Below are 24,684 nucleotides of genomic sequence, written 5' to 3' on the forward strand. Positions count from 1 at the left end.
ATACCAATTTCTGTGTTAATTATATCTTGAAGTTGAAAAGTAATTTTACTCTACAGGAAACCACTTGTCCTTTGCTGTCAAAATTGTAAATAAACAGAAGTAGAAAACCTAAAGCCATAGTGATTTTTAAAATAGTTTCCATTCTGAGTTTACATATTGATTTGAGCAATGTATTGTATCTGTTTGGTTGTACAGTTATTTCTAAAACCTTTTGAAAAGTAGGATTCGTCACAGAAATCTTCCTTCTCCCTCCATCCTTTGACTATTTCTGGCAGCTTTCAGGGCCTTAAGCACACAAAGTGAGTATTGGAGGATTTGCTCCTTGCACAAAAATTGGAAGGACTGGGCTTTTTTGTTCTTAAAAAGCTTTCCAAAATGGGGTTTGTCTTGACTTAGGCATAGACGATGTAAAGTATGCCAAGAAAATAAATGTGTGTTGCATTGTGAGCCTACGTTTGTAGGTACACTCCAAGCTCAGGAAGTGACCACCAGTTTATCTTCCGTTGTGCCTCTGAGTTGGTGTTGTTGAGCCCCAGGGTGCCTGTGGCATGGCTGGAGGACCAGGAGAGGACGTAGATGCTGTTGAGTTCAAGTGGCCGTTAGAGGTGTTCAGCCGTTACTCGTTCGTTACCTCCGAGAGACGTAGGAACTCGGGTGAGCTGCACAGGGGGCCCGGTCGGTAGGCTGAGATCTGGTGGAGAGACTAAGGGAGGCAACCAGCAACGGTGGCTGGATTGCCATCCCTTTCTCCCAAGGACGTGTTGGCAGTCATCAGACCCCAGACAGCTAGCCGGTGACCTCTTGTACTGTGACTTCTCTCCTTAGCATTTTCGTTGCCTGACATTTCAAGGTGATGGGTGGAGAATTTGAGTTTGGATTTTAAATTTTCTGGAAGAGTGTTTGTATCTTGTCTGAACCTTACCAAGGCTGGTTCAAGACCAGCTAGCAGCCACTGATTCAAAGGCCTTGCCATCTACCATGGGATCAGTGAGCTTCAGTCTTACTGAGTGGAGGTGGTGAGGAAAGAGGGGGAGGAGGTGTCCGTGTCTTAGAAAAGAGTTGAAAAGGAAAAACTGGAAAACAAGCAACTACTCACTATAAAGTTCTTGGAAAGAAAGATGCTGCGTGTGTAGTAGTTAATGCGAATCGCACTCTGCATGCATGGTGGCACACTTACGTGGCTTATGGGAGAGCAACTTGGTAGGCTGCAGGGGAGTCTTAGCAACCATGAATGGAGAGAAAGCGGAAGGCAGCCTGGCTTCCCTGAAAGAGCTAGGGGAACATCAGGGATGGAGAAGTTTAGGAAGTGTTTAGCTTCAAAATTAGGGCAACTTGAAAATGAATTAACTGCTGGGCCTGTAGTGATCTGTGTGTTCATGTATGTATAGGACCTTAAGCACAGAAAGGTTTGGGGTGAGTCTGGAAAGGGTCCATGTTTAAGGAATGTAGTTGTTCTGGTTTCCGAGATAGCTTTTTGTGTAGACAGCATGGAAAACGATTACAAAAACAAGTATTGCGAGACACTTAATGAGATGGGAAACTGGCAGTGTTAAGGCCGTGGCTCTTGGACTCCAGCGATTGTGAGAGAATTGCAGTTTTTTTCTGCTTTCTTTTTCCAAGCAAACATTTTCTGACTCGTGAACAGCCACGAGTGGAGTTTATCATACGGGTTTAAAGTCAGCAACCCCCAAAATGCATTGATAATGTCTCTTGACTTTTAGGATGAGGGCCTGTGACAGCAACTGAACTCCAGGAAAAAAAGATACTTCTAATGTTTGCTGGTAATTCTACCAGTGTAGTCTAAGACTTCATCTGCTGAAATGTCAAACTGTCCGCTTTCACCATTTCGAAGCAGGGGTGACTGGGACTGACCAGACCAGTTTTTAGGGAGCTTAGTCAGCTTCTTAATTTCCAGGTATACTGAGAGAGTCATCAGGGACAGGAATGGAGAGAGAACGTCAGTAAGTTCCTCTGCGTGAAACAAGCTGGGCTGCCAGGAGGATTTTCAATTGGAGATCACCAGGCAGCTTTATTACGGGCCCTGTCTTCTCTTGCATGCGGCTCTACCAAGCTTTAACCATTTGTGCTGAAACACTACATGTCAGGTGTTTAGCTTGAGGCCACATTTGTTTTGGTTGAAAGAAAAATAAGTAATAAAAAAATATTCTTCAGCCATTTCTAAGAATGCAGCTAAGGGAACAGTAACTTCAGGTTTTGAATTCTTTTTCATGTCCTCTCTTTTCTTATTGGAAAGAAGAAAAAAACCACAACAAACCTAGAATTCCTAAAAAAGGGGGAGAAAATCTGACCTGTTCTAGTCCTCAAAGCTGTAATGCAGGGGCATTGACATTTGGGAAGGTGAAGTGGGTGGGAGATTGCAGCTATAGCTATCAATTGAATAAGCTAGCTATTGATTATCATAGCTGATAATCATCAGCAATGGTGATTTCTCCAGTTCTTTCTGTTCTTAATGTCTGTTGCAATACATACAGTAGGGGACTGTGCATGACCCAGTGAAAGCCAAGCATCCTCGTGTCCCTCTTACTCCAGACCAGAGAATTCAGATCAGCTCTGTGAATACTGAAGTTGGCAACCTAGTCCTACATCTCTAGTTAACAATTTAGCGACCTTGTGTACTTATATATTTGTCTTCTCTTTCACATGCAAAAAACACATGGGGAATATGTGACCATTTCTCTTGCACTGTGATGTACAGGTGTAGGTATAGAATCTCTGATTGAGGGGTTTGTCGGTGTAAGACGAAAACATTATTCTCATGAATGTGCTTTACTTTATAGGCTCTTCTGTTCCATGTGGAGTAAGGGTAGCTTGAGAGTTGTCTGACAAGATTTGCACACCTTGCCAAACACCACACATTTCCTAAATAAAAACAAAGGCCCAGAAGTTTGTAAGTACCAGTGCACGCGAGGTAAACAAACTTCCTGATGCAGGGGCCACCCAGCCCTCCCTTGCAGACCACTGCTTGAACTGGGACCTTTGTCGCTTCAGTTGAAGCTAATGGGTCTCTTCCATAGAATGGGCCTGTTAGCATCAATTCATTAGCAAGACTGAGGCCTTGATTTGTAATGAGCCCTTAAGTGTAATTTGCAGTAGCCTGCTGACTGTATCTTACTCAGCTGCTGTGGATGCAAGAGGGAAACAGATTGAGGCTGGAGTAATATTTACCCTCACTTCCAGTCAGGAGGAGTATCTAGAGCAAAAAGGAACGTGCCACACCTAGGATCGCTGGAGTTGGCTTTTCTGGGAACTTCTGCCAGAGATAATGAAATACCCCCGATGCTGTATACACAGGGCAGAGGTGGCTGCTGTCTTTAAAAATATGCATACGAAAACGGAACTGGAAGTTACTGCAAAGCTGCATTTGCAGGTATCATAGCAAGGAAATTTTTAGAAACCAGACCTGAAAGGTTTTACAACAGTGAGTATCTCAGGATACTCCCTGACATTTCTCATTTGCTTTGCTGAAGTGTTAAAAGAACCCCTGGTTTCTGTAGTTATGGCTAGCAATTAATAAATAACCTTAGGAGTTTGTTTTGTTTTGATTATATGCAGTGTGTATGTATAATATGTATTTTAATGTGCATTTAAAAACTGCTTTTCTGCTTGGTTATGGAAGGGGAGATGGTGGAAAGAGTATTTTTTAAGTTCTTTGATGATCACTTGATTGAAGTAATTTTTTCATGTTAAGCACCTTAGAGCAATATTGAATAGCTCTGTCCTCCTCTGTTTCAAGAAACTCCTCAAAATGAAAGAAAAAACCCTTTTTTGTTTTCCAAGAGAGAAAAAAAAGAATTTCAAAATGGGTTAAACAGTTTAGTGATTTGTATTCCATTTCTTGCAAACTCCCCCCCACCTTCCTGAGCCCAACCACTCTTCCCCTCTGCTCTTGCCCACAGAATTACCATGCAACTAATTTTAGAGGTGGGTTTACACGTTTATTTTAAAAACGCTGCAGTCTCCGTCTCTGGTAATCCACCAGGTGGAAGCAGATGTGTAGAATATCTGTACATGTGTTTGTAAATCTGAGTTTGAGCAGAGGAGGTTTCTAAAAGGGCAGTGTATGTGCAAAGGCAAGGGAACTCTCGGCGGTGTAATACCATCAGTAAAGCAAAAATTTGCAGTTAACCACTAGCTGGATTCGTTGGTGGTTTTTGTTCATGTGGTAGGCAGGGTGACATTGTATTAGCCAATTCTTCTGATGGATGGTTAGAGATCAGTTGCCTGGCTGTTCTGAATTACAATAGGGAGAAGGCTATTGGGGAGGGGATGGGGAGGATAAGATAGGAAGTGGTTTCTTAGAGATGGGTTCTCTTCTTGTGCTAACAGAAGTTTTGGTCTGTTAGCCTCCAGTGTGCTTTTCTGACCTACCAGCCCATTCGTAGCTTACTGATGTCTTCTTCCCTTCCGCCTGCCTTCCCGTTAACCACCTGGCATCCCTGTACCTCTCTGCTCTTGCCAAAAATGGCATCTTTGAAGTTTGGGGGATATCCCTTTTGTATTCAGCCCTCACAACGATTTTGCTTTGAGTGCATCTTTGTCTGGAAATACTCTGAAAGTGCTAAAATTTTTATTTTGTTTGGTTGAGGAATGGCTGGGAAGGCAGGGGGAGGCTGCACGGTGTTAAATAAGGAAGCTTGAGGTAGCTCTGAGTGACCTCCTGAAAGCATCCCTCTGGCCTACAAATGCTCATGGTCTCCTAAAGGCAGTCATTTGGAAAGGGGCTGTGCTATCCCGATTTCCACTGCTTGCTACGTTTCATGTAACAGAAACGCTGTGGCCGTGTACTGCTGCAGGTTTTTGTTCTGTCCTTCTACAATTTTTGTTGTTGTTTGTCCGTTGACCTGTTGCCCTAAAATTCATGTCACTGCTTGACAAACTGTGCTCTTAATAACTTAAGCTTTACTTATGGGGCAAAGCCTGGACAGTAAGACATGTTGAATATATATTGGCTTAAATAATTTCCTTATTGACTTGTACTCTTTGAGCTTTGCTCAGTTTTGAGTATGTTACAGAAACAATCAAATTGCCTAAAAGTGCAGTGTTCCTTTCCAGCTATACCAGTGAAGATATTTGCATTTTAAGTCCAGAGTTGCAAAACATAGTCCTCTACTTGTACTTGGTGCATGTTAGGACAAAAATAAAATTGAGGAAGAGCTGAAAGAAACCGTTTGCATCACTTGAGGCCCAGTGGGAGCTGAGGGTCAGGATCACTCTGAGAATTAATCAGTTCACTAGAGAATATGATAATACAAGGAAATGATGGTATTGCAATAAGGTTTGGTTTGTTTTTTTTTTTATGGGTAGCAGAAACTTTAAAAATAAAAAGAGAGTGAGGGAAAGCCTGGGAGCAGAAGTGGCCTGAAGGGGAAATGACCAAGACCAGCTTAGAAATGCAGAGGATGGTGGTTCAGGAGTGCTGCTTTGCTGCATCTTCATGTGAAACTCCTTTCTGTCTTGTGGAGGGGAGAGAGAGAGATCACAGCCCTGTGACATCTGACTTCTTAATGCTGTTTTGAATAAAGTGAAATAGTTCTGGGCCTTCTGCTTTTCTTGTGGCTTGAGGATTTTTAAATAGGGAATGCTGGGCCTGCGGAAAAGCGACCGTAATCACAAATCTGGAACCGGCATGTGGCCTTTCTTGTCGCTTTCAACAAGCCGAAACGTCGCAGAAATCTGCCCAGGCAAAATTTTGGTCCTGCTGTGCCCCAGTGCAATAATTATAATGCAGAAACAGCTGATGGGTCACGTCTCCAGCCCTGCACAGCGTTATGACTTGCTACCTACATTCCATGTTTAGCTTTGAGTGATCAGATGGTGCAAGCAACGTGAGCTAGCAGCGCCTGAGGACATGCGGCCAGGCAACATGTCCTTTCCCTCTGCAGCTTTGGTTTCTTTTCTCCACTTTTGTCCCATCCCATCCCCTTAAGGTGATGCATTTTACAATAAATAGCGTTCTCTGCAGGGGGTCAGCTGCCTGTGTGGGAGCATGTGTGCTGTTCCCACTGTGCTGTATGTTAAGTCAAAGGCCCAAGGTTTGTAAATATTGTTTCTAAAGTACCTGAGGACTCCAGGTGAGCTGCTTGCCCTACTTACGGGGGACTCTGGAGCTGTGGTTGGTACATGTGGTGGCACATGGTGGCAGACTGTTTCAGCGTTGTTATTGATGTGACTTAATGAAGCATGAATTCTATTGGAGGGGGTAAATTTTGTCTTTGTGCATGGGGAAAGGGTCATTTACAAGTGTTTACAAACAAACAAAAAAGGTGAAACTGATGCTTAATTCAGCCGTGTAAAAACTGAGGGAGGCGGGGAGGGAGGGGGATATTTTGGACTTGTGTTTGTTTTGTGCTTAGCCCTGTGCAAAAGGTACACCCAGTCCTTGATCTAGGAAAAACTGGATAGGTAAGCAGATTACTAACTCATTGCCTGGGACTGCTCTTGCTCTCCTCTTCCAGGGATGCCATGGGAGAGGAGCGGTGCAGACATTTTAATCGTGGTAGTTTATTTTGTTGTGAACTTATTTTCACTGGGGTCAATTGGAGAACTGAACTTCAGGTAGACTTTTGAATGATAGGAGTGTTCTTTATGGCAGAAGGGTTGCAAGCGAGCTCTGAGCTGGAGAGAAGGGAGCAAGGGGGAGCAGGAGGAGGGAGTCTGGAGATGGAGCTGACTGTGGGTTCGTTCCACTACATCTTTTCATCTTTCCCTGGTACTGCAGCACCGCGGGAGTAGAGTTACCGTCAACATTCTTGCTCAGGTCTCTCATCCCTCACTCAAATAGAGGGTGTAATTTGACGATGTCTCAGCTCCCCTGTGTGAAGGCTGTTGATGAAACTCTATGTGTGTACATTTTTAAGTGAAAAACAGAAAAAAAACCCAAACAAATGCAAATCCCAAACCAGATCAGTTCCGTGATCCCCATGTGGTTGTTCAAACGCTAGGACTGGCACGAGACTGGAGGGAGAACGTGTGGCCGGAGCTCTGGGGTGAAGTGAGGACTGGCAGTCTGTCCTTCTGAATGACAGCCATGGCTTACATTAGGTTAAAGCAGTCTGTACACTGCAGGCTGAGGCGAAGCAGAATGGATTAAAACCAGGTTTTCACTCCTAGCCTTGAGTTTCCTTGCAACTGCAATTCTGTGTCAGCTTGTGGGGGTCCATGTATTTCTGCATCTCAGCTGCCGTGGAACATGAGAGACACCTTTTTGCAGGACAGTTCTTGCAGTCAGTGTTCACTAAGGTTTTCCTTATTCGAACTGCTCTATCCACAACTTTCACAAATAGACTGAATCTGGATTTTTACCTCCTCCTTCTCCGTCCGTATCAGCTGTTATGGGCTGCAGACAGGCTAACAAACAGGAAGGCCTGCCGAGCTGCTTAATGGGTGGCCGCCTGGCGCTGCCTTTGGGGTGATGCAGATCATTTCTATTGGCCAAGGTTATCTCCCTGCTGACCTTGTAGCCAGAACTCAGCCTCTCAGTGGCACGGTAATTGTGAAGAGGAAGGCTTCTGAAAGAATTCGTAAAGGCTGGAATATCCTTTCTGTTTTTGTAAAAGCCGTGCTTTATTTTCATGACTGCTCTGAAAGAGGAAAGAAAGTGCCTTGATGTTAAGTTTGCAAATTCGGAGAAGGTCGTGTTTGAAGATTCTTTTCTTCTAAAATCCACTGTAGAGACTTCCCAAATTTAGCATGGCAAGAGGCTGCTGTGCCACAGCTCGGCTTAAAAGCCCTCTTTTGCTACTGTACTTTCTCGGTTGTTTGCTCAGTGAGCATTGATAGCTTGCTGTACGTGATACACAGCATCTGATTTCTTCGTAGCTGTAGTCTTTCATACCAGAATGTCTTTTCCCTTGGTTGCAGTTGGTTCGGTTTACTGGACTAAATATGATTGCATGCTTTTAGGATGAAGAGAGACTTCTGTTAGCTGTGTAACAGAATGAGGCACAGAGATTAATAGGGGGAACAGGGAGAGAGGGAGGAGTCGCGTGGGTTTTCTTTTTTTTTCTGGAGGCATCAGGCTCCTCCCATAGCGAGGGAGAGCTTTAGTACATCGAACCTAAAGACCTTTAAAGTACATGCTGAAATGGATGCTGGGAAGATACAGTACAGTGCTTGGGCACAACTCCAAGGCTCCCAAGGCAAGTAATATTTAAACAAGCTGAACAGCCCCTTTAGGCAAGCAGCAGGAAATCCAGCACTGAGCTTTGTGTTGTTGCATGGTCAGCAGAAGATAAAAGCTCAGGCTATGCAGCTGGGGTTCCCTCCTATCACTGGATGGCAAACTGTTAAGAAAAGATAAAAGGACAGAAAAGAACAGGGGGTCGTCTTGCTGAAAAGCATTCCTTCATATTTTAAGCCGTTGAAGTACTTTGAAATACATTGGGCCTGATGTAAGTCAGAAACAGCCCCATTGGCAGCTCTGGTGTGTGTTGGAACTTTTACATCAGTTGGCAGGCAAAAGGTGAATTCATCCCTCTGCTTCAGCAGAGATAAATGTTTAACATGGGTATGATTGTGATAGGCATAGGTGCCTCACTGCGAGCTTCACAGCGGACAGGAGCTTCCCAGGATTTTTTAGGAGCAGGGCGGGTAATGGTGGGGCTGCTGCTCACTGGGGGTTTCATTCTAAAATGCAAGCAGCATTCAGCCATATATAGCCTTTCCAGGTCCCGCTTTCTGCAGCTGATCCTTGGTTAGGGACTATTTTAACAATGAGGAAGAGAATTTAAATGAATGAGATAGGTAGTTCAAGTCATCTAATCATTATTTACTGTATTCCTCCCCTCCGTCCCTCCTCCTTTTTTCCTGCATCACAGCACTGGTGTCTTGGGAAAGAAAATGCTTCAGAGCATTTGTTACCAATTTAGCAGCAAGTACGTGCTCAAATTTGGGATTTCTGAGATCTGTGTGTGCCATATGTAGGCAAAATGTAATATTTGCTAGTTCCAGTAGAAGGGAACAAACGCAAATTTGCTGTTCTTCAGATAGTGTTTCTTTAATCTAGTGAGACTTACATTTGTGCAGCCTTTTTGTTTTGGTAAGACGGTTAACCGTCCTCCCTAGGGTGCCTAATTGCTTATCATGAACTAATCAGTCCCCTGGGTATATGAAGGGATGAAACACTGCCAAGATAGAGCCTGTGACTTCCCCCAGAGGTGTGATAACCCTCCCAATTACCCCACCCTTCTGGGAGCTTGCTTACTGCTATTTTAAAGACCTCGTTACTTCAGAAATTATCCATGGTTAGAGATTTTAGGAAGTTTTAAAAAAGTGTATTTGCTGAGGAACCTTTGAACTTGTCAGTTTTCATATTATTTATGTCAAATCAGTATTGAATAATGTTTCAAGTTCAGTATGAAATACGCTGAACAGGTTGCTGCTGCCACTTCTGTTTATGAAAGTGCCTACCTACCTCCATAGCCTCTGTGGGATGCCAGACCCTAACAGATGAGGAAGGGGCCAGTTTCTGTCTTCAACTGTTAGTAAGCAGGGATGGTGAAATCTTCTAGCTTCAGAAACTCCATTTGAAGTTTAGATGAAGGAACAGGTGGAACAAATCTGGTGGTGACTCTCTTCTAATTTTTGGTAGAATGATAGTTGCACATTACCATGTGTGAAATGAGTGGGTAGATAAAGAAAAGTTTTTCACCTTACACCTTACAGTGAAAAATAATTTATTTAGCTGGTGGTTTTGCTTGCTTTCTCCTTTTAGTTTCTCGTTTTAACTCAAATGCACACTTGTCTGCTCTATAGGTGAGACAGCTGCCAATGTCTTGAATTCTTCTCTTGCTCTCTTTATATTGAATGGTTGAGCTCCATAAGGCATATAAAACTTACTACAAAACAATGATGTCTGAGCTGGAAGTGGAAAATAGCTCCTGCTATTTAGTATCTGAGTGAAAGTATGAGTTCTGGTGTTGAGGTTTTGTTTGTCCTTTTTTTTGCTCTGAATGAACATCATTTTTATATGAAGTTTGGAGGTTGGGATCTGTCAGTTGGGTAGAAATACAGTTTGTTCCTTTAAAGAGTTGTAATGTAATCAAAGAACAATATCAGATTTTTTTTCTTTTGTGGCTCTTTTAAAGCACTTTAGGTCTTGTTCACCTCTGGTCTTAGAGTAGGTTCTAAGTGACCTCAGCAAGATTAATGTAAATACATATATTGCTATAGTATGTACTGCCTTAAAACTGTAAAGCAAGGTGATTTCATTTTTAGAATTAAAAGAAAGCGGCTGTGTGGATGTCTATGTATATATGACTGAGAAAATGTTCACATGGAAACATCACTCAAAAGAAGTATGAATTTCAGTATCATAGGTCTGGTTATGATATTTCATTGTTGCTTCACTATGTGTGCATATATGAAAGTGATTAGTCAAGGTCCCACTGGCAAACTCTTGCTGTCCTACTGCAGAAATTGGGGTGGGTGTGAGTGGGTGCACAGGCCACTTGGTCAACTTCTTGTTGTTGTTTGTTATTCTCCTAGGTGAACACTTGCAATTACTACTTTACCCAGAATTGGGTTGAACCTATGCATAATTCATAATAGTTTGTTTCAGGCTAAAGTTTTGGTATATTATATGTCAATGGGAGTCAGCAGAAGGAAATGAGTTCCCCTTTTCATACGTGAATTGTGGAAAGAATTGTCTGTATCATCTGTTTGATGGCAACGTGTGAAGCACTAGCAGTGGAATTGTTTTTTTGGAAGAGGAGGGTGGTTTTGGACTAGCAGCAGACATTTTTGGCTGGAGGAATAGCAACTTGAAACTTCACTTACTGAAGAAACCTGTTCACAATTTTGTCTGTTTTCCCTCCCCACCCCCGCCCCCCCAGCGTTCCTGAAATAAACTTCCTGCAATTCTTTGCAGTGTGCAGGTGTCCAGACTCCCCTTTACTCATGGTCGCCTGTGCAGCCCATCAGGCGACTGAAGGCTGTACCTAAAGTTCCGCTGGCAGTGCAGCGTATTGTAATGGTCTTGATATAGTTATGGTGGACACCTTGTACAACTACAGGCTGTAGCATCCCCTCCTAGTCCGAACAACTGAGTATTGTGTTCCAGGAGTCTACACGTGTGGAGGACTGCCTGGAACAGAAAAAGGAAAGCTGCAGAGATTGTAAGCTGCTGCTTCATCAGTGTGGCTGTTGTGCCAAGGAACATCAGAACTTTACTGGGTGGATCCGACAGCTCATTGCAGAGCAGAGGATCAGTCTTGCTGGTTATTTGCAGTTATTAACCTTTGTGGATTTTTTTTTTGTTTTTTGTTTGCTTTGTTTTTGTGTTTTTCTCTGTGTGCATAAGAGGACTGTGGCCTCGCAACCAGAATGCTCATGTTCAGGAAACTTAAGGCTGTTCCTACTGAAGGGCTTTGAAGATCAGCAGGCATTTCCTCCAGGGTTTACAGCATTGTTGGAGGAGCCAGCCTCTGCAGAAGTCTTCAGCCCTGTCCACCCGACTTCGGTTGTTCCTTACCTCACCAGCACGTGGATTATGCTGTTTGCAGACTGTCTAAGCTCCACGATGACCTCCATGGATTCCTCATGAGCTTTTACAAGGCTGGGCCTGTGTACTTTTTAAAATCCTTTAGAAATGCCTGCTAGGCTTTTAAAGTCCCAGAGCAAAGGCTATACTACAAGGAACTTGGAAGGCCAGCAGCTGGATGTGGTTGTGGATGAAGGGGGATTTGTGCGTGCGTGCATGTGTGTGTATGCAGTTCTTGTTTTGAAAATACATCTTTTTTCAAGTCCGATAGAGATACGTCATTTCTGAGAAGGCTTCTTGTACTCACCTGATAAAGCTGAGCAACTTTCGAATTCCATAAGAAATTGTTGAACTGGATCCCTGTGCCCTTTTTTGCATGCATGTTGCAGTCTATGAAAATTAACAGATGCTGTTTCATTTTGTCAGTGTTGCAGGAAGCACCTCCCACAGGTTAGTTTCACTGTGTGTACTTCAAAATAGAAAGAAAACTCGTTCTGAAGAATACCATTGGCAGTAGCACTGCTGTTTAAAATTTTCCTAGTGGCTTTCCTGTGAGGATCTCAACTTGGAGAGGCTTGCCAGCACCATCTACTGCTGTAATTAATTTACCTAACTAAACCAAGAAAGAAGCTCTGTATTTCAAAATTTAGAGCTCCACAACAACCCGGAAGGCTACCTGCCCAGCTGGTATAAGCCAGTGGGTGTGCTCACAAGACTGTGGCAACTTGTTCATCAGTGATAGGAGAGAGACGTTTTTCTCAAGGCTGGGTTTTCCCTTCACCTGGAGGAAGCAATAAACCTCAGTTTGAGTGATTTGTGGTACTCTGGCGTCTATGGCAAACACATATCTAGAATAACCTCAGGTAATATTAAACAGCTAGCTTGTATCTCTTAACTCTGGTTCAAAATAACAGGAGAATGGCAACCAATGGTCACCTATGCTTAATATCACATGGAGATGATGTAGACGGTGTATATCTGTTCCTGGTCCTTAGCAGACTGTAGGAGGTGGTTGACTTGAGTCCTGTTTGTGCCTCATATGGTGCAGGGCAGCAGTTGGCTTTGGCTTGTGGGTCTGCAGAGGGTCTGCCTGGTGTCGAGATAGAAGCTAGGAAGGAGCGCTGCAGGTTATCTTGCTCATGAAAAAGCTGTGTAGCCGCTTTGGATACTGCGGTTGGAGGCTGCATTACAAATGCCTCCTAGGGTGCATAGGAGAGTGAGGTTTGTACAGCACACTTCTGAATCCCTTTGCTTCAGCACATCTCTCTTTCCTCCCTGTGGCATGTGGTTTCCCCTCTTAAAATTTCAAGCTAAAACTCTCTAATTAAAAAATCTGTTTTGGGAGTATGTGTGTTTCAGAACATTTTAAAGTTGTATTGATTATAGATTTTTGTTGTTGTTGTTTGGAGGGTGTGATAGGGAGAATAGTTCCTGTGCTGACCAGAAACAGAAGACAGGAAGATAATGATGTTAACAAGGTGGGGGAAAAAAGGAGGTGTTTGTTTAGAAAAAGCCTAGTCACTAAAGCCTGTGGAGCAGAGGAACCCTGCTGATAACACAGATGAAATAGTCTGCCTCTTTCCTAACTTTAGAGGAGTGGAGCTTTGTAATAAATGGCTGCCATGTGGCAGCTGTCTCCCAGCTTCGTGAGCCTGGCAGTAGTTAATCCTGTCAGCAAGTCATGCTCCCTGGAAAAGAGCAGCCAGAAGAGCTGCAAACTCTTGAATCATTCTTTCTGCAAAATACTTGCATGTTGAATCTCTTTCTGCTTAAAATGAGTTTGGTAATTTGGTGGAGGTTCTCATCTTTAAGTAGCATTAAAGTGCAGCTGTGTTGGCTTTTAAATAAAACGTTAGAAACGTGCTGAGATGTTGCGATTCTTTTCCCTCTTTAAAAAAGAAAAAAGCCATTTTACTTCTGGAAGGTATATGTTCCAAGGTACAAAATGCGTTGTGTAAAGAAGGGACGCTCTGTGTTGCTATCCCTGTGTGTTAAGAAATTACAAGTTGAGCATCTGAGATAATGATTATACTTAAAAGCTTGAGGCTTTAAAATTAATCTAGTCACTTCAATTTGCTTTTTCTATTTTGCTGAGCATGTAATGTTTCTGTCCTTTCTCCACAACCTGGAAAACTAGAACTTTGACTTAAAAAGTTTGAGATTTTTGTGCAGTAATGTAACACCATCAGATTTTTACAGGGCTCATGATAAAATCATGATGGTTGACAATGCTACCACCAGGAAATGAGTTTTAATCCCTGTAATTTCTACTCTTTCTTTTCTCATGTTGTGCATGATGTTACTGCATTATCTTGCAAGATGTAAAGTGCTTTGGCATTCTACCTGGTACGGTGCTCCAAGCAGTGAGTGCACTGGCATCTCCCGCCAAAGACAGCACAGTTGGGCTGCAAAGGATGTGTTGGGTTCTCTGCGGTAAGCGAACCAGTGCTTTCCCCCTTGGGCTTGCCTGTGCAAGGAAATTTGCTAGCATGTGGACGCAGTTACAGTGGTGAAATGCCATGTGGGACATAGCTATTCCAAAAGGAGAGAGTCTTTTCCTGGTTTAGCTTACCCTATTTCCAGAATGGTTTTTGTAAAATTGCCCGTGCATTCAGGCCCTCTGTGAAGCTCTCTTTATATCCATCCTGGGGGAAGAGGATCGCAGCCAGGGTGCTGCACAAGAAGCAGGGCACTAGCACAGGAGATTTTTTTCTGCATCTTCCTTGGCGTGATTCATCCTGCCTCTCTAATCCCGGCTGAACCCGTCCTGCTGCGCACACACAGCTCTGGCTACGTGCGAAGGGCAAGTGTGAGGGGGTGACACCTTTGCTCTTTTCTCCCTCCGGAGATTTACTTGAAATGTTCGCCTCGAGTCCCAGGTCCAAAGCTGCACTTGGCTGAGCTGCTGGCCATCAGGGCGAGGGACAGGGATGGGGACAGGCCCTCCCTCCCTCCCTCCCCGACAGCTGCAGGCGCCAATTGCCAGCAAGCAGCCCGGCTGCATGGTTTTGTGGCTTTTCTTCCTCTTGTTACTACTGTTCCGTCTTGTTTCCGTGATGCTGTGCGGATGAACAGCCAGACGGATTGTCTCCTCTTGGGGTGGGTGCCTGGGCATCTGCAGGGCCAGTTGGTATGGCACAGGAGCCCCTGTTTTTTCAGTGACACCAGGGGCTATTGATGGCAGGCTGGGGCTGTGCTGCTGCTGCACAGATGCTTGCTCTTGGCCCACCTTAAAAGGACAAGATATCCCATGGTTTAGACTGGCCATATATTGTCGGGGATGTCAGCATCTCCGTCACAGCTACCCGGCCGAGCCTGGCGTCCCGCTTCGCCCGCCCCACGTCCCTGCAGCCGCTCCTCAGTCGGAGACGAGGTTGCTGTAATTCGGACTGTTTGGAGGGGAGGTTGCTTTTCTTCTCCGTTACTCAGAAATGTTTTCCATCTGGCTCTCCCAAGCGCAGTCCATCCAGCTCACCCCTCGGGCTCTTGGGCAAGTATCTCGTTCCCTCAGCACAGTGCTTGCTTAGCCATGTAGGTGATGGGACATCAACCTATAGCTTCCCCCCCCCGCTCAGGGTTTTGAGTTAACTGGGTTTGGCAGGGCAAAGCAAAAACGGGAAAAAAAGCAACCCAAACCCACAGAGCTCCGTTTTAGATTGTTTCCTCATTTTGCATCCCTCATCCCCTCTCGCTCGTCTGAGGCGGCAGCGGGGCTGTGCTTCCCCGGGGTGGCCGGGGCTGCCCTCGGGCAGGCGTGCCTCCCCTTCCTCGGCCGTTGGGCCGGGAGACACGTGCGATGGGGGTGCCCGCTGGCCCTCGCTTCGGCTTCCCCCTGCCCCTCCGCTCTCTCGCCTTCTCCTCGGCTCCTTCGGGGCCGTGTGGGCAGCGGCGGTTTTGGCAGGCAGCGTCGACGCCGCTCGCCTGACCTGTTCCCGCCTTCGTGAGACACCTCCATCCCGCCTGCCGAGGGAAGAGCCTTCGGGGCCCGCTCCCTCCGATCCCTGGCTCTGCCCTGGGCTCCCACCCTCTCCCGCGCCGCCGTCCCACGGCCGTCCCCTGGCCCGGTGGGATGTGAGCCAGCGCCGGCCCGAGGGAGGAATGCAGCAGCCGGAGAGGGGAAGGCCGATCGGTGTGGGGAGAGACCCCGGGCCGTGTCCCAAGGAGCGCCGCCCCGCTGTGGCCGGTGCCAGCCCAGGGGGGACGCGAAGGGACTTTCTCGGGTCGCCACTTCATCTAAGGCAAATAAACTGGAGTCAAAGCCAAGAAACACATCGACTTCCTGGAACTCTGCGAGCCGTCCGCACAGCTGTCCCCGCTCCCCGAACACATGCAAAGCAGAGCTTATAAGGACAGACAGTATTGCTTTTGTGTCCCTCCTCAGCCGGCGGGGAGGGCGCAGGGGAGGGGATGTGCCGGGTAAGGCCCTCGGCCCGTCTTGTCCCCTGTTCCCCCTGCGCCGCCGTGGTTCCGGGTGACTGGGGGGAGCCGGGCCCCCTCCCCGCCGGCCTCCTGACGGCTGCGCGGGCAGGCAAGGATGAGGATGGAGGGGAGCTTGAAGTCGTGGACACAGGAAGGAGTGGAGGGATGTCTGCTTACTGCCACATGTTTTACTCTGCTGTTGCCCTGACTTTATTTTTTCGCGCGTCTAAAAGTGGTGCTCGTGGCCCCAGGTTTGTTAAGATGTCTTCAAATCTCAGTATCCTTTTTGCTTGAACAAGCTCTCAAAGCAGACTGCAATTTGGTGACAAAGGCTTCCTGGAGGGCCAGGTGCTCACCCGCAAGCTGATACGAACAGTGAGGATGAGGAACAGCTCGTAGATACTTCTTTGGCTGGGGGGTAGGCGAGCTGAGGCGTTAGAAAAAATCTCAAAATCAGCAGCTGTTGAGCCTAAACGTGGCCACAGGTTACTGCAGCTCTTGCGGTGCTGTGCATTTTGTGTGGTGCTGCTGTTGCCGAGAATGGCAGTGCTGGTCGGGAGCTCGGTGCAGGCTCAGATCAAACCCTCTGAGGTGCCTACAGAGCCTGCTGGCGGAGACCTGGGCTTTCCTCTTGGGAGCCTGGGGGCTGTTGGGTTTTGCTTTCACTCTCAGTGCTGGAGCAGCGTGTGCCTTGGTTCTCCTTTCTAGCCTAGCAAGATCACAGGCTCCTGCGTGAGGGCTGTTCCCACAGCATGCAGCACTTGCGAAAGGAGCAAACGTGGGTACCATGTTCGAGTTAGCAAATTGAGCACAGGGCCAAGAAGATAGGTACGACTGCATTTTATATTAAGGCTGCCTGGTGTCTCCATGCATTGCTGTAAACCAGTTGGATCATATAGGTGAATTTCATCCAGGAAACCCCTGCTTTGCCTGGGTTTCTCACTGCTACATTAATATAGCTTCCTTGTTTTCAGTGTATTACAGCAACGTAATACCAGAGTATCACAGTGATTCAGAGTTGTCATTTGCTTAAGGCATTAACTAAGTTCAAATTCTGGTATGCTTTATGGAGAGATGCTTTTGGTCGTCTGAGCCACAGTCCTGAGGACCATTAGTGGTCCATAAGTCATCAGAAGGTAATTTGCAAAACCTACATAAAAACTAGATGCACATGCGTATCCCATCATGCACACAAAGAAATAAAGCAGGAGGAGTAAATATGTTTGAATATTTAAAATTTAGCCTAACTGTTAGGTGTTGTAGCAACAGTATACAAAATAATCTGGAAATATGGAGTCATCTTGTTCTTGTTTGGTGCTTCTTCCCCTGCCCTGTCCCCAAAAAGAAGGTGGTCCCTAGCTCAGTTTTAAGGCATGGACATGAGTGTGTGCTTGTTTATTCTGTGTCTGGGTGTATCTGTGTATGTACGTTAGGTAAGAAAAGGCATATGGATGTTGTGGATTTGTAGGGTTGTTTTAGGAAGCAAAATATCACATGTGTGCTAACACAGGTAAAACAGTTGTATTGCTAATAGCTCAGAGAGTTCATAGCAAGAGGAGCAGTCTGTCTGTCAGTGCTCGGAGAGTACCTTTCAAGAGATGTTGCTCCTTTCAGTTGTTGTCTTTTTAGTTTTTTTTTCTTGTTTGGTTTTGTTTTTCCCTAGAGGAAAACATTAGTTACAGGTACAAGTTCAAAACCTTTGGGGTAAGATTCCTAGTTTTTACCAAATGCTAAGTGAAAGAACAACCACCATATACTCCCATGCCACTGTCTTTCTTTTTATGCTTGTCTTCCTTTCCCCATAGGCTGCTCTGTACTGGTGCTCCAGCAGTGGTGACAGTGAGGTGACGCTGCCAGTATAATTCTCTACCGCTGGGGTGCCGAGTCAGCACCAACACTTCAGTAGCAAGGGCAGAGTTGGTATTAAAAAGGTCAGTTGGGAAAACTTTTTTCGTTTGGTTTTCCTTTGCCTTGAGGCAGTGCTTTGAATAGCGTTAACCCTTTTTTCTTCCCACGATGCCTTTTCACCCTCTTTCCTTCCTGCCAGCTTTGATGCAAAATCATGTTCAAAATGTAGTGCGGGTGATTGCGTGCATCTCTTGGGGTGGGAGTGACTGTTTATGCTTGGGAGTGTCGCCATGTGCTCTGGGAGTAAAATCTGCTCCTCTGTGTAGAAGCTTAGTAGGAGACCGTTTGGAGTGCAGCGTAGCGATTCTTAGGTATTATAATCTCAAGGGTAAATGGTAAACTTTTGTTTATTCAAATGTGATATCCGTCTTTGAAGCTCTGTTCTCGTCTAAATTTGTATACTAGAAGGTCTGGCCTTCATTTAAATGATCCTTGGGTTTTTTTCTACCACTTAGAAAAAAAGTGGTGGGAAAGCCTTGAATAAGCTAATAGTGTTGCTAAGATGGAAATGATGAAGAAGGCTCAGGATTCCTGTTTGGGCCTCACAGGAAAAAGTGGTTTGAAATGCATGTGTGTGGGGGTGCACATTCCTAAAACTGTCATTTGTTTCCCCTGTTTCTCCTCCCCCCGTGTTCTGTACTGCATACTACGGTATGTTTAATGAAACCAATAAAAGTATTTGGCTGAGAGTGTTAATCTTTCACTGGCCCAATTAGTGCATGGCTTCTACTTTAACGTTAATGTGGATTTTTTTCAGAAGGCAGAACAATGAGCAGCTTTGTGCAACACACCAGGTTTTCCCCCTCCTTGCCTGTATTGTGTGTTTCTTCCTATCTATTCCAAAGGGAGAGCTCATGTGCAAAGACAGTGGAGCAATCTGGAGCAGAGACTTGTACCAGCTCCCAGGGGCCAGGACGTGCTGCTCCGTGCTTCTGTAGCCGCCTCTCGACGGCAAGTCAAGTGACTGTGACTCTGAAGACTCATCATTTCTTCTCTTCTCTTCTTCCTTCCCCTGTGGCCTGTGTTCTCCTTTTTGCTTCATCTGTGATGCTCTTCACCAGAAGGAGAAGCAGCTCTAACTGTTGAGAGTGGTCTTAAAACAACAAAATTAAATACAAACAAATACACATAAGCAAAGGGGGGAAGTAACTGTTGATGGGCTCAGCTTTAACATACAGTGGAGTCACACTTTATCCCAAAGGAGGAAATAGGTCTAGCAAGTGTCTTCCTGTACAGACTGAATGGGAAGCAACAAGGCTTTTTTTTTTTTTTTAGCTCTGCTTTCTCAGGGACTCTCCCATTAGCTGGCTATGTGAGGCATCAGGCATGGGCTTCTGTCAGAAGCAGGAGCTAAAGGCCCCTCAGGTTTCTGTGTGGGATCAAAGTTGCCCCAGTTTCATGGTTTCAGCAACATCATGAAGTGGAGGGGACACATTCCCACAGAAGAGCCAGGTCTCTTGGTGTGGCCATGCGAAGAGGGCTGCTGTGTTGTTTTGTTTGGTCCCTGCCCCCCAACATGTGTTAGCACTCTCTGTCGCTTGCTCTCTGCTTTTCCTCCTTTTCACAGAGGATGACTGTGACACTGGGGGGTTTCTTCAAAGTAAAAGATGACTTGAATGCTTGTGACCACTTCCCTGTTTCCTAGAGGCTTTGGTCCCATGTTGAATGCAACCTGAGGCTGCACTGTTTGCCAGCGTATTTCCTGTTTGTCCTCTTTCCTGGAGGTCTTTGTTTTCTTTTGGGGAGAGGGAGGAAGAAGGCTTCATCAGCATGACCTCCAAGCAGGGGCATTTGGTGTGAGCAGAGAAAGCTTGCAGTCCTGAAGGCAGCATGGCACAGGGCATCCATGCTGGTTGCTGCCTGTCTGATTCCCTGAGTTTCATAGGTGCTGTGGAAAAAAAACCCAAAACACTTCCCCATCCTCAGTGGTGCATTTATTTAAAAAAAGAAAGAAAAAAAAAAAAAGGGCAGGAAAAAAAAAGCTGCAAGAGAAATCTCTCAGTATGTTCCTGCCTAAAGGCGCTCTGCCACGGGTTTTCCCACAGGAAGGAGTGATTTGGCCTAGTATTCTTATTGTTTCTATATCCTATTGCAAATAGAAAGTTATGCTTCTGAAATCGGTGTGTGCCTCTCATGCAGTTGTCTTTGTTTCACTCGTGCATTTTTGCTTCATGCAAGAGAGTGGAAAATGCATATGTAAATAAAAGCATGCAACAATAATACCTATTTTTGCAGAAATTAAGTTGCGATCTTTTGACTGCTTCCAAAATAGGAAATTTTTAATGTACGGAAAATGGTTTTAAAAAACAAAGTCTGTGACTATACATCTTTGTGTTAGCAGGAAGATACTTAGATTCAGAAATAAAGTAACTGTTGGTTCATAGAAATTATGAAAGGCTGTAATAGCACAATACAAAGTTTTCCTCCTGAAAGAAGAACAGAGAGCAAGCTGGCAGGTGTTTCTAAACCGGGAGGTAGATTTGTTAATGTGTGCATGTATGCCTGTCTCTTCTCTTTGTGACGAACATTTCCCATTTTCACTGCCAAAAGCAGCACTAGGAATTCTGACTCTAGTTCTCTGCGAAGCTCCTCAGCTATCTTAAAGTTGGCCAATACCGGAGTCTTCACAGTTACACAGTAGATTGACTTTTTCCAGGAAGAATCAATGGTGACATTAATGTCCTAGGTATTGACTGAAAGAGGAGTGAATAGGTCTACTTTGGAAGAGAGAGTTGTTTTGTTTGGTTAAGTTTTTTTTAAGGGCTAAAGCACTTATTTGCATTGTTTTAACAGAAATCTGTCCCAATAATTTAAACTGGTCCTTATTTTTGGTGGTACTAAGCAGACACAGCAAGCAACTTAGAAGATTTAGGTCGAAAATAACTCTTTTGTGCTTATTCTATTCAAAATTAAGTCAGGTACCACACAAGTGGATAAAAAAAGATCAAGAGAGAAAAAAACCCAAACTGTGTTGCTCTTGAATGAGATGGTCCTTTTTTAAAAACAGAATAACAGCAAAATTAAAACACTTACGGACAAACAAAATAAAGACAAACAAATAAACAGCTCCCATAATTACTGGAGAAAATACAGAAGGGTGGGTGCTTGGCCTCACCTTGGATCAAGAAATCCCTGTGTTGCAGAGACCACTAGTGTTTTCTTAGCAGAAAAGTACAAAAGTGACTAGGGAAGATTTACCTTGAATTGTTCAGGATAGCACAAATATAGTCTTTTTGTCTGTTTCTGAATATGCATATTGAAAACAGTGTTTGTTAAGAAGTTGGTGTTATCCAGAGCCTTAGACAAGTGGGCTTAGTCGGGTCCTAGGTTTTGTCTCTAGACTGCGCTGGCTCTCTCTGTCAAATTATTTGTGTGCTGCTCCTAAGAGGGTCAGCAGTTAAACGTAGCAGTTGAATCTGCTGCTTTGGCTGGCACTGTGTGAAATGAGGAACTGCTTGACCCAGGTTGGGCCCTTTCTCTTTGCCTTTTCTTGTGCGCTCTAAAATATCAGTAGTTGGGATAACGTAGTCATTTATTGTTTGCAGATGCTGTTCAAACAGCATTTGAACATGTGTTATGTGACTGATTTGCATGTCATCCTTGAGAATGTATTTTTTTAAAAGGAAGAAACCCTGTTGAGTTAAGCACAGTCTGAGGCCGATGGTCTCTGCTTTCTGAAAAAAGGAAAACCTGTATTAAGTTTGCTGGATGCAATTGGTAAATCTGAGATGAGATGAAATGTCCACAGTGTGTTCATTTCCATAATGAAATAAGTATTTTGCTTGTAGGGTTATAAAGGTGTATTTCTCCATGAAAAATGTATCAGTAGTTTTCCATATTACAAATAACCTTTTCCAGAGGCTATCTCCATGGGTGCTGTGGGCAGAGAACTCCTCTCATGCGTCGATCATTCCCCGTCACCTCTAAAAATGATGTTTAACTGCCCTGTCATTCTCCAGCCAGAACAGGCATCCTTCCTGAAACCCCAGCGATAGCATGATAAGTTTGTGGTTGCAGAAAGGGGTGTGGAGAAATTCTGTCGGCACATACGATGGTTGCTTGTGCCTTCAACTCATCTGGAAACCTTGGGCAGTGAGTGTGAGGAATGTGCCAAATGGTCCCAGAAACCTCAGTAGTCATTTCACCACTGCTAGAAGGAAGAAAAAGGTCACTATGAATTCATGTATTGGAGTAAATGTTAATCCTCCAAGAAGAGAAGGGGGGAGGAGTGTGTGTATGAAATTGAATACTTAAATTCTCTAGCTGCAGAATATTATTCCAACTTCTTAACCAAATGTGATGACCTCAGTGATACGCTAACTTGCTCTCTCTTCTCCCTCCTCTTGTTTTTTACTGGCTGAATACTGGGGACCAAGCTGGTAAGGGTTTCTTCTCTTTGTTTGCCCAGGTTTCGCCACTGGCAGAGGCAGCAGCATCCCCCAGCCCAGTGCCCAGCCACTCGTGGGAGTGGGCGCTTGACTGAGCTGGCGCTGTTCACGTGCTTCTGTCATCAGACCTATGTACCAGTCAGGGGAGCCCTCAAGCTAAAGGACTGTAGTCTTTATTTTGCTAAAATAACTTCCAGAAAAACTTACTCCCTTTCTCTTTTTCCCTTCTCCCTAATGTAGTGCTAGAGGGTGCTGCTGAAGAAGAGGCTGAAGAGCCAGACGCTACTATACATACTACACTAAGTGAGGAGACCAGCAACCAAGAAGAGAGCCACAGTCAATCAGGGGATAAAAATGAAGGTAACTGGTTTGACTAGCTCTGTGTGACTCTGTAAATTAGGGCATTAATAGGCTTGTAGAAACATTTCTTACACATCCATACCCCTTATCTGTGTGAAGACTGTAAGATACCTTGAGCAGAAGCACTGGTGCATACATTTCTTTCCCCATCCCTAATCTGTATCTGTCTGACAAGTATAAAATAGGTTGAGCAGAAGCATGGGCACATAAATACTTGACTACCACTGCAGGCTTCCAAACTAAGATTTTCTTGGCTCCCAGTAACTTGGCACCACATTACTTAGCCTCAAAAAAACACCTGTTTATAATGCTCAAACTTATCTTCCAAAGACAGTATTATGCAGAGATCAAATGTTCACAGACAGACGTGTTCCTCCCTGTTCACCCTCACATCCTCTTGTGTCACAGTGACTTTCCCACAACACACATTAAGATTCAGTCCTCTCCACCAGAGGTGACAGAGCAATAGACTTGCAGGGTGTTCCTGTTTGGGAGACTTATTTGGGGAGAAAGGAGTGTTTAGTTTGAAAGCATTTTCCTTTTCAGACTTGTAAAAAGGAACATGGAAGGCCTTACCTGTGTGTTTGACATGGTATGTTGAGAAACCAGAGATGAGATTTTAGGTGTGTTTTGAATTTGGTATCTGAGACAGGAGCATCCCTGCTACGTACAGAATGTGATGGAGAAGTCTGAATCTGAACAGCTTTAGCTGTGGCATTAGTCGTGGGTGTAACACATATGCTCCATGGACTAATACAGCTTGGTAGACCAAAAAGAAAAAAAATCTACGTAGATGCCAGCTGTGGCAGTAAAGAGGCATTTGGGGGGATTTGGGGTTTTGTTTTGGTTGGATTTTTACTAATTTAGCTTACTCCATATACAGAGCTGGCTTAAGCTATGCTAGAAAGAGAACCCAGTACCCTACACTGTGTTACTAATGCCTTAATTGTGCAGTTCTGCTCAAAACACGTGCGTGCTTGAATGATTGTGCTTGCCAGAGCGTGCATTCATCAGTACTGCGCTACTAGTTCATGGTGAGCACAAGGTACCACGAATAACACCATTTTATAGCAAGAGAGTTTAAGGTAAATCACTCTATAAGCCAAATACTGGATTAAGGTTGAAAATGAAGTTAACGTGAATGTCCTATGGGAAGAAATGTACACTTTGTCCTGTGTGTTCCAATATGAGAAACTGTTCCTGTTAACAGGAACTCAGTTATTATGGGCACCATGGTGATCCAGCAGAGTATGAAGCGAGTTACAGGCAGCTGAAAATACTGTGGTATTTTATTTTTTAGATGGCCTAGCAACTCCTATGTGTGTTTTTGTTTTTCATTCCAGAGAAGCAGCTGGAAAGCTTAAACAGCTACAAGGTATCACCAGGTTCACCAAACAGTTTGGACGGAGCAGACTTGTCCTCCATTGACGCCATGATGTCAGCAGTGATGAATGTGGGGAAGATTGCTGAAAATGGTGGGAACTCTCAAAATGTCAAATCCCCCTCAAAGTCTCCTGCACCAAATCGGATTGGCAGGAGGAACCAGGTATGTAAACCCGAATGCAGGGTGGGTGAAGGGGAGACAAGTAGCTGCATGGGAAGTGATAAGACATAATTATGTTTCTTTGATTGTTTTGCCCTTTTTTCCCTCAGCGGGTAGTTCTTGTCTCCGCCATTGCTCCTCCATGTATGTTTTCTGGTGGCTCTCCAGAACGTAACTTTAGAAAACTGGGAATTGAAGGTGTCCGCTTGCTTGGATTCACACATAAAACATTTGAGCACGAGCTCTGATGCCATGCAGTGGTGACCTGGTCTAGCAGATGCCACTAGCAGTGGCAAAGCCACCTAAGAATCGCCGCTTCTTCCCTGCTGCATCCTTTCTCCAGGCTCTTGCATTCACCTAATCTGTTGGGGGACCAGTTCATTTCATGAAACTAGGAGAAAAGAAATAGCTCAGAGAGGAGCAGAGCGGTGTGGCAGGGGGCTTGGCTTGGTCACCGTCTGGGACTCTTCATGAGGTGTGTGGCTCTCCTCAGGGAAGATCCAAGTGGTTAAAGGTGGTGCTAGAACGAAACATCCATCAGGATGCTCAGTTCACATGTGTGTAGT

General features: G+C 44.9%; 1 protein-coding gene across 8 annotated transcripts in view; it reads left to right on the forward strand.

The window, feature by feature from the left end:
- RREB1 (ras responsive element binding protein 1) overlaps positions 1–24,684 on the forward strand; it is a 127,384-nt gene that overhangs the window by 35,148 nt on the left and 67,552 nt on the right. For 5 of the 8 annotated variants that reach the window (XM_069809041.1, XM_069809046.1, XM_069809040.1 and 2 more), the window contains 2 exons: positions 22,456–22,575; positions 23,919–24,121. In XM_069809041.1, the coding sequence (XP_069665142.1) occupies positions 22,456–22,575; positions 23,919–24,121 (323 nt within the window). Of the gene's footprint in view, positions 1–15,973; positions 16,171–17,724; positions 17,851–22,455; positions 22,576–23,918; positions 24,122–24,684 lie in introns of those variants that run through there. The other 3 variants (XM_069809042.1, XM_069809043.1, XM_069809044.1) reach the window with 2 other exon arrangements.

The sequence above is a fragment of the Haliaeetus albicilla genome, chromosome 21, assembly GCF_947461875.1.
Source record: "Haliaeetus albicilla chromosome 21, bHalAlb1.1, whole genome shotgun sequence".
Taxonomy (NCBI): domain Eukaryota; kingdom Metazoa; phylum Chordata; class Aves; order Accipitriformes; family Accipitridae; genus Haliaeetus; species Haliaeetus albicilla.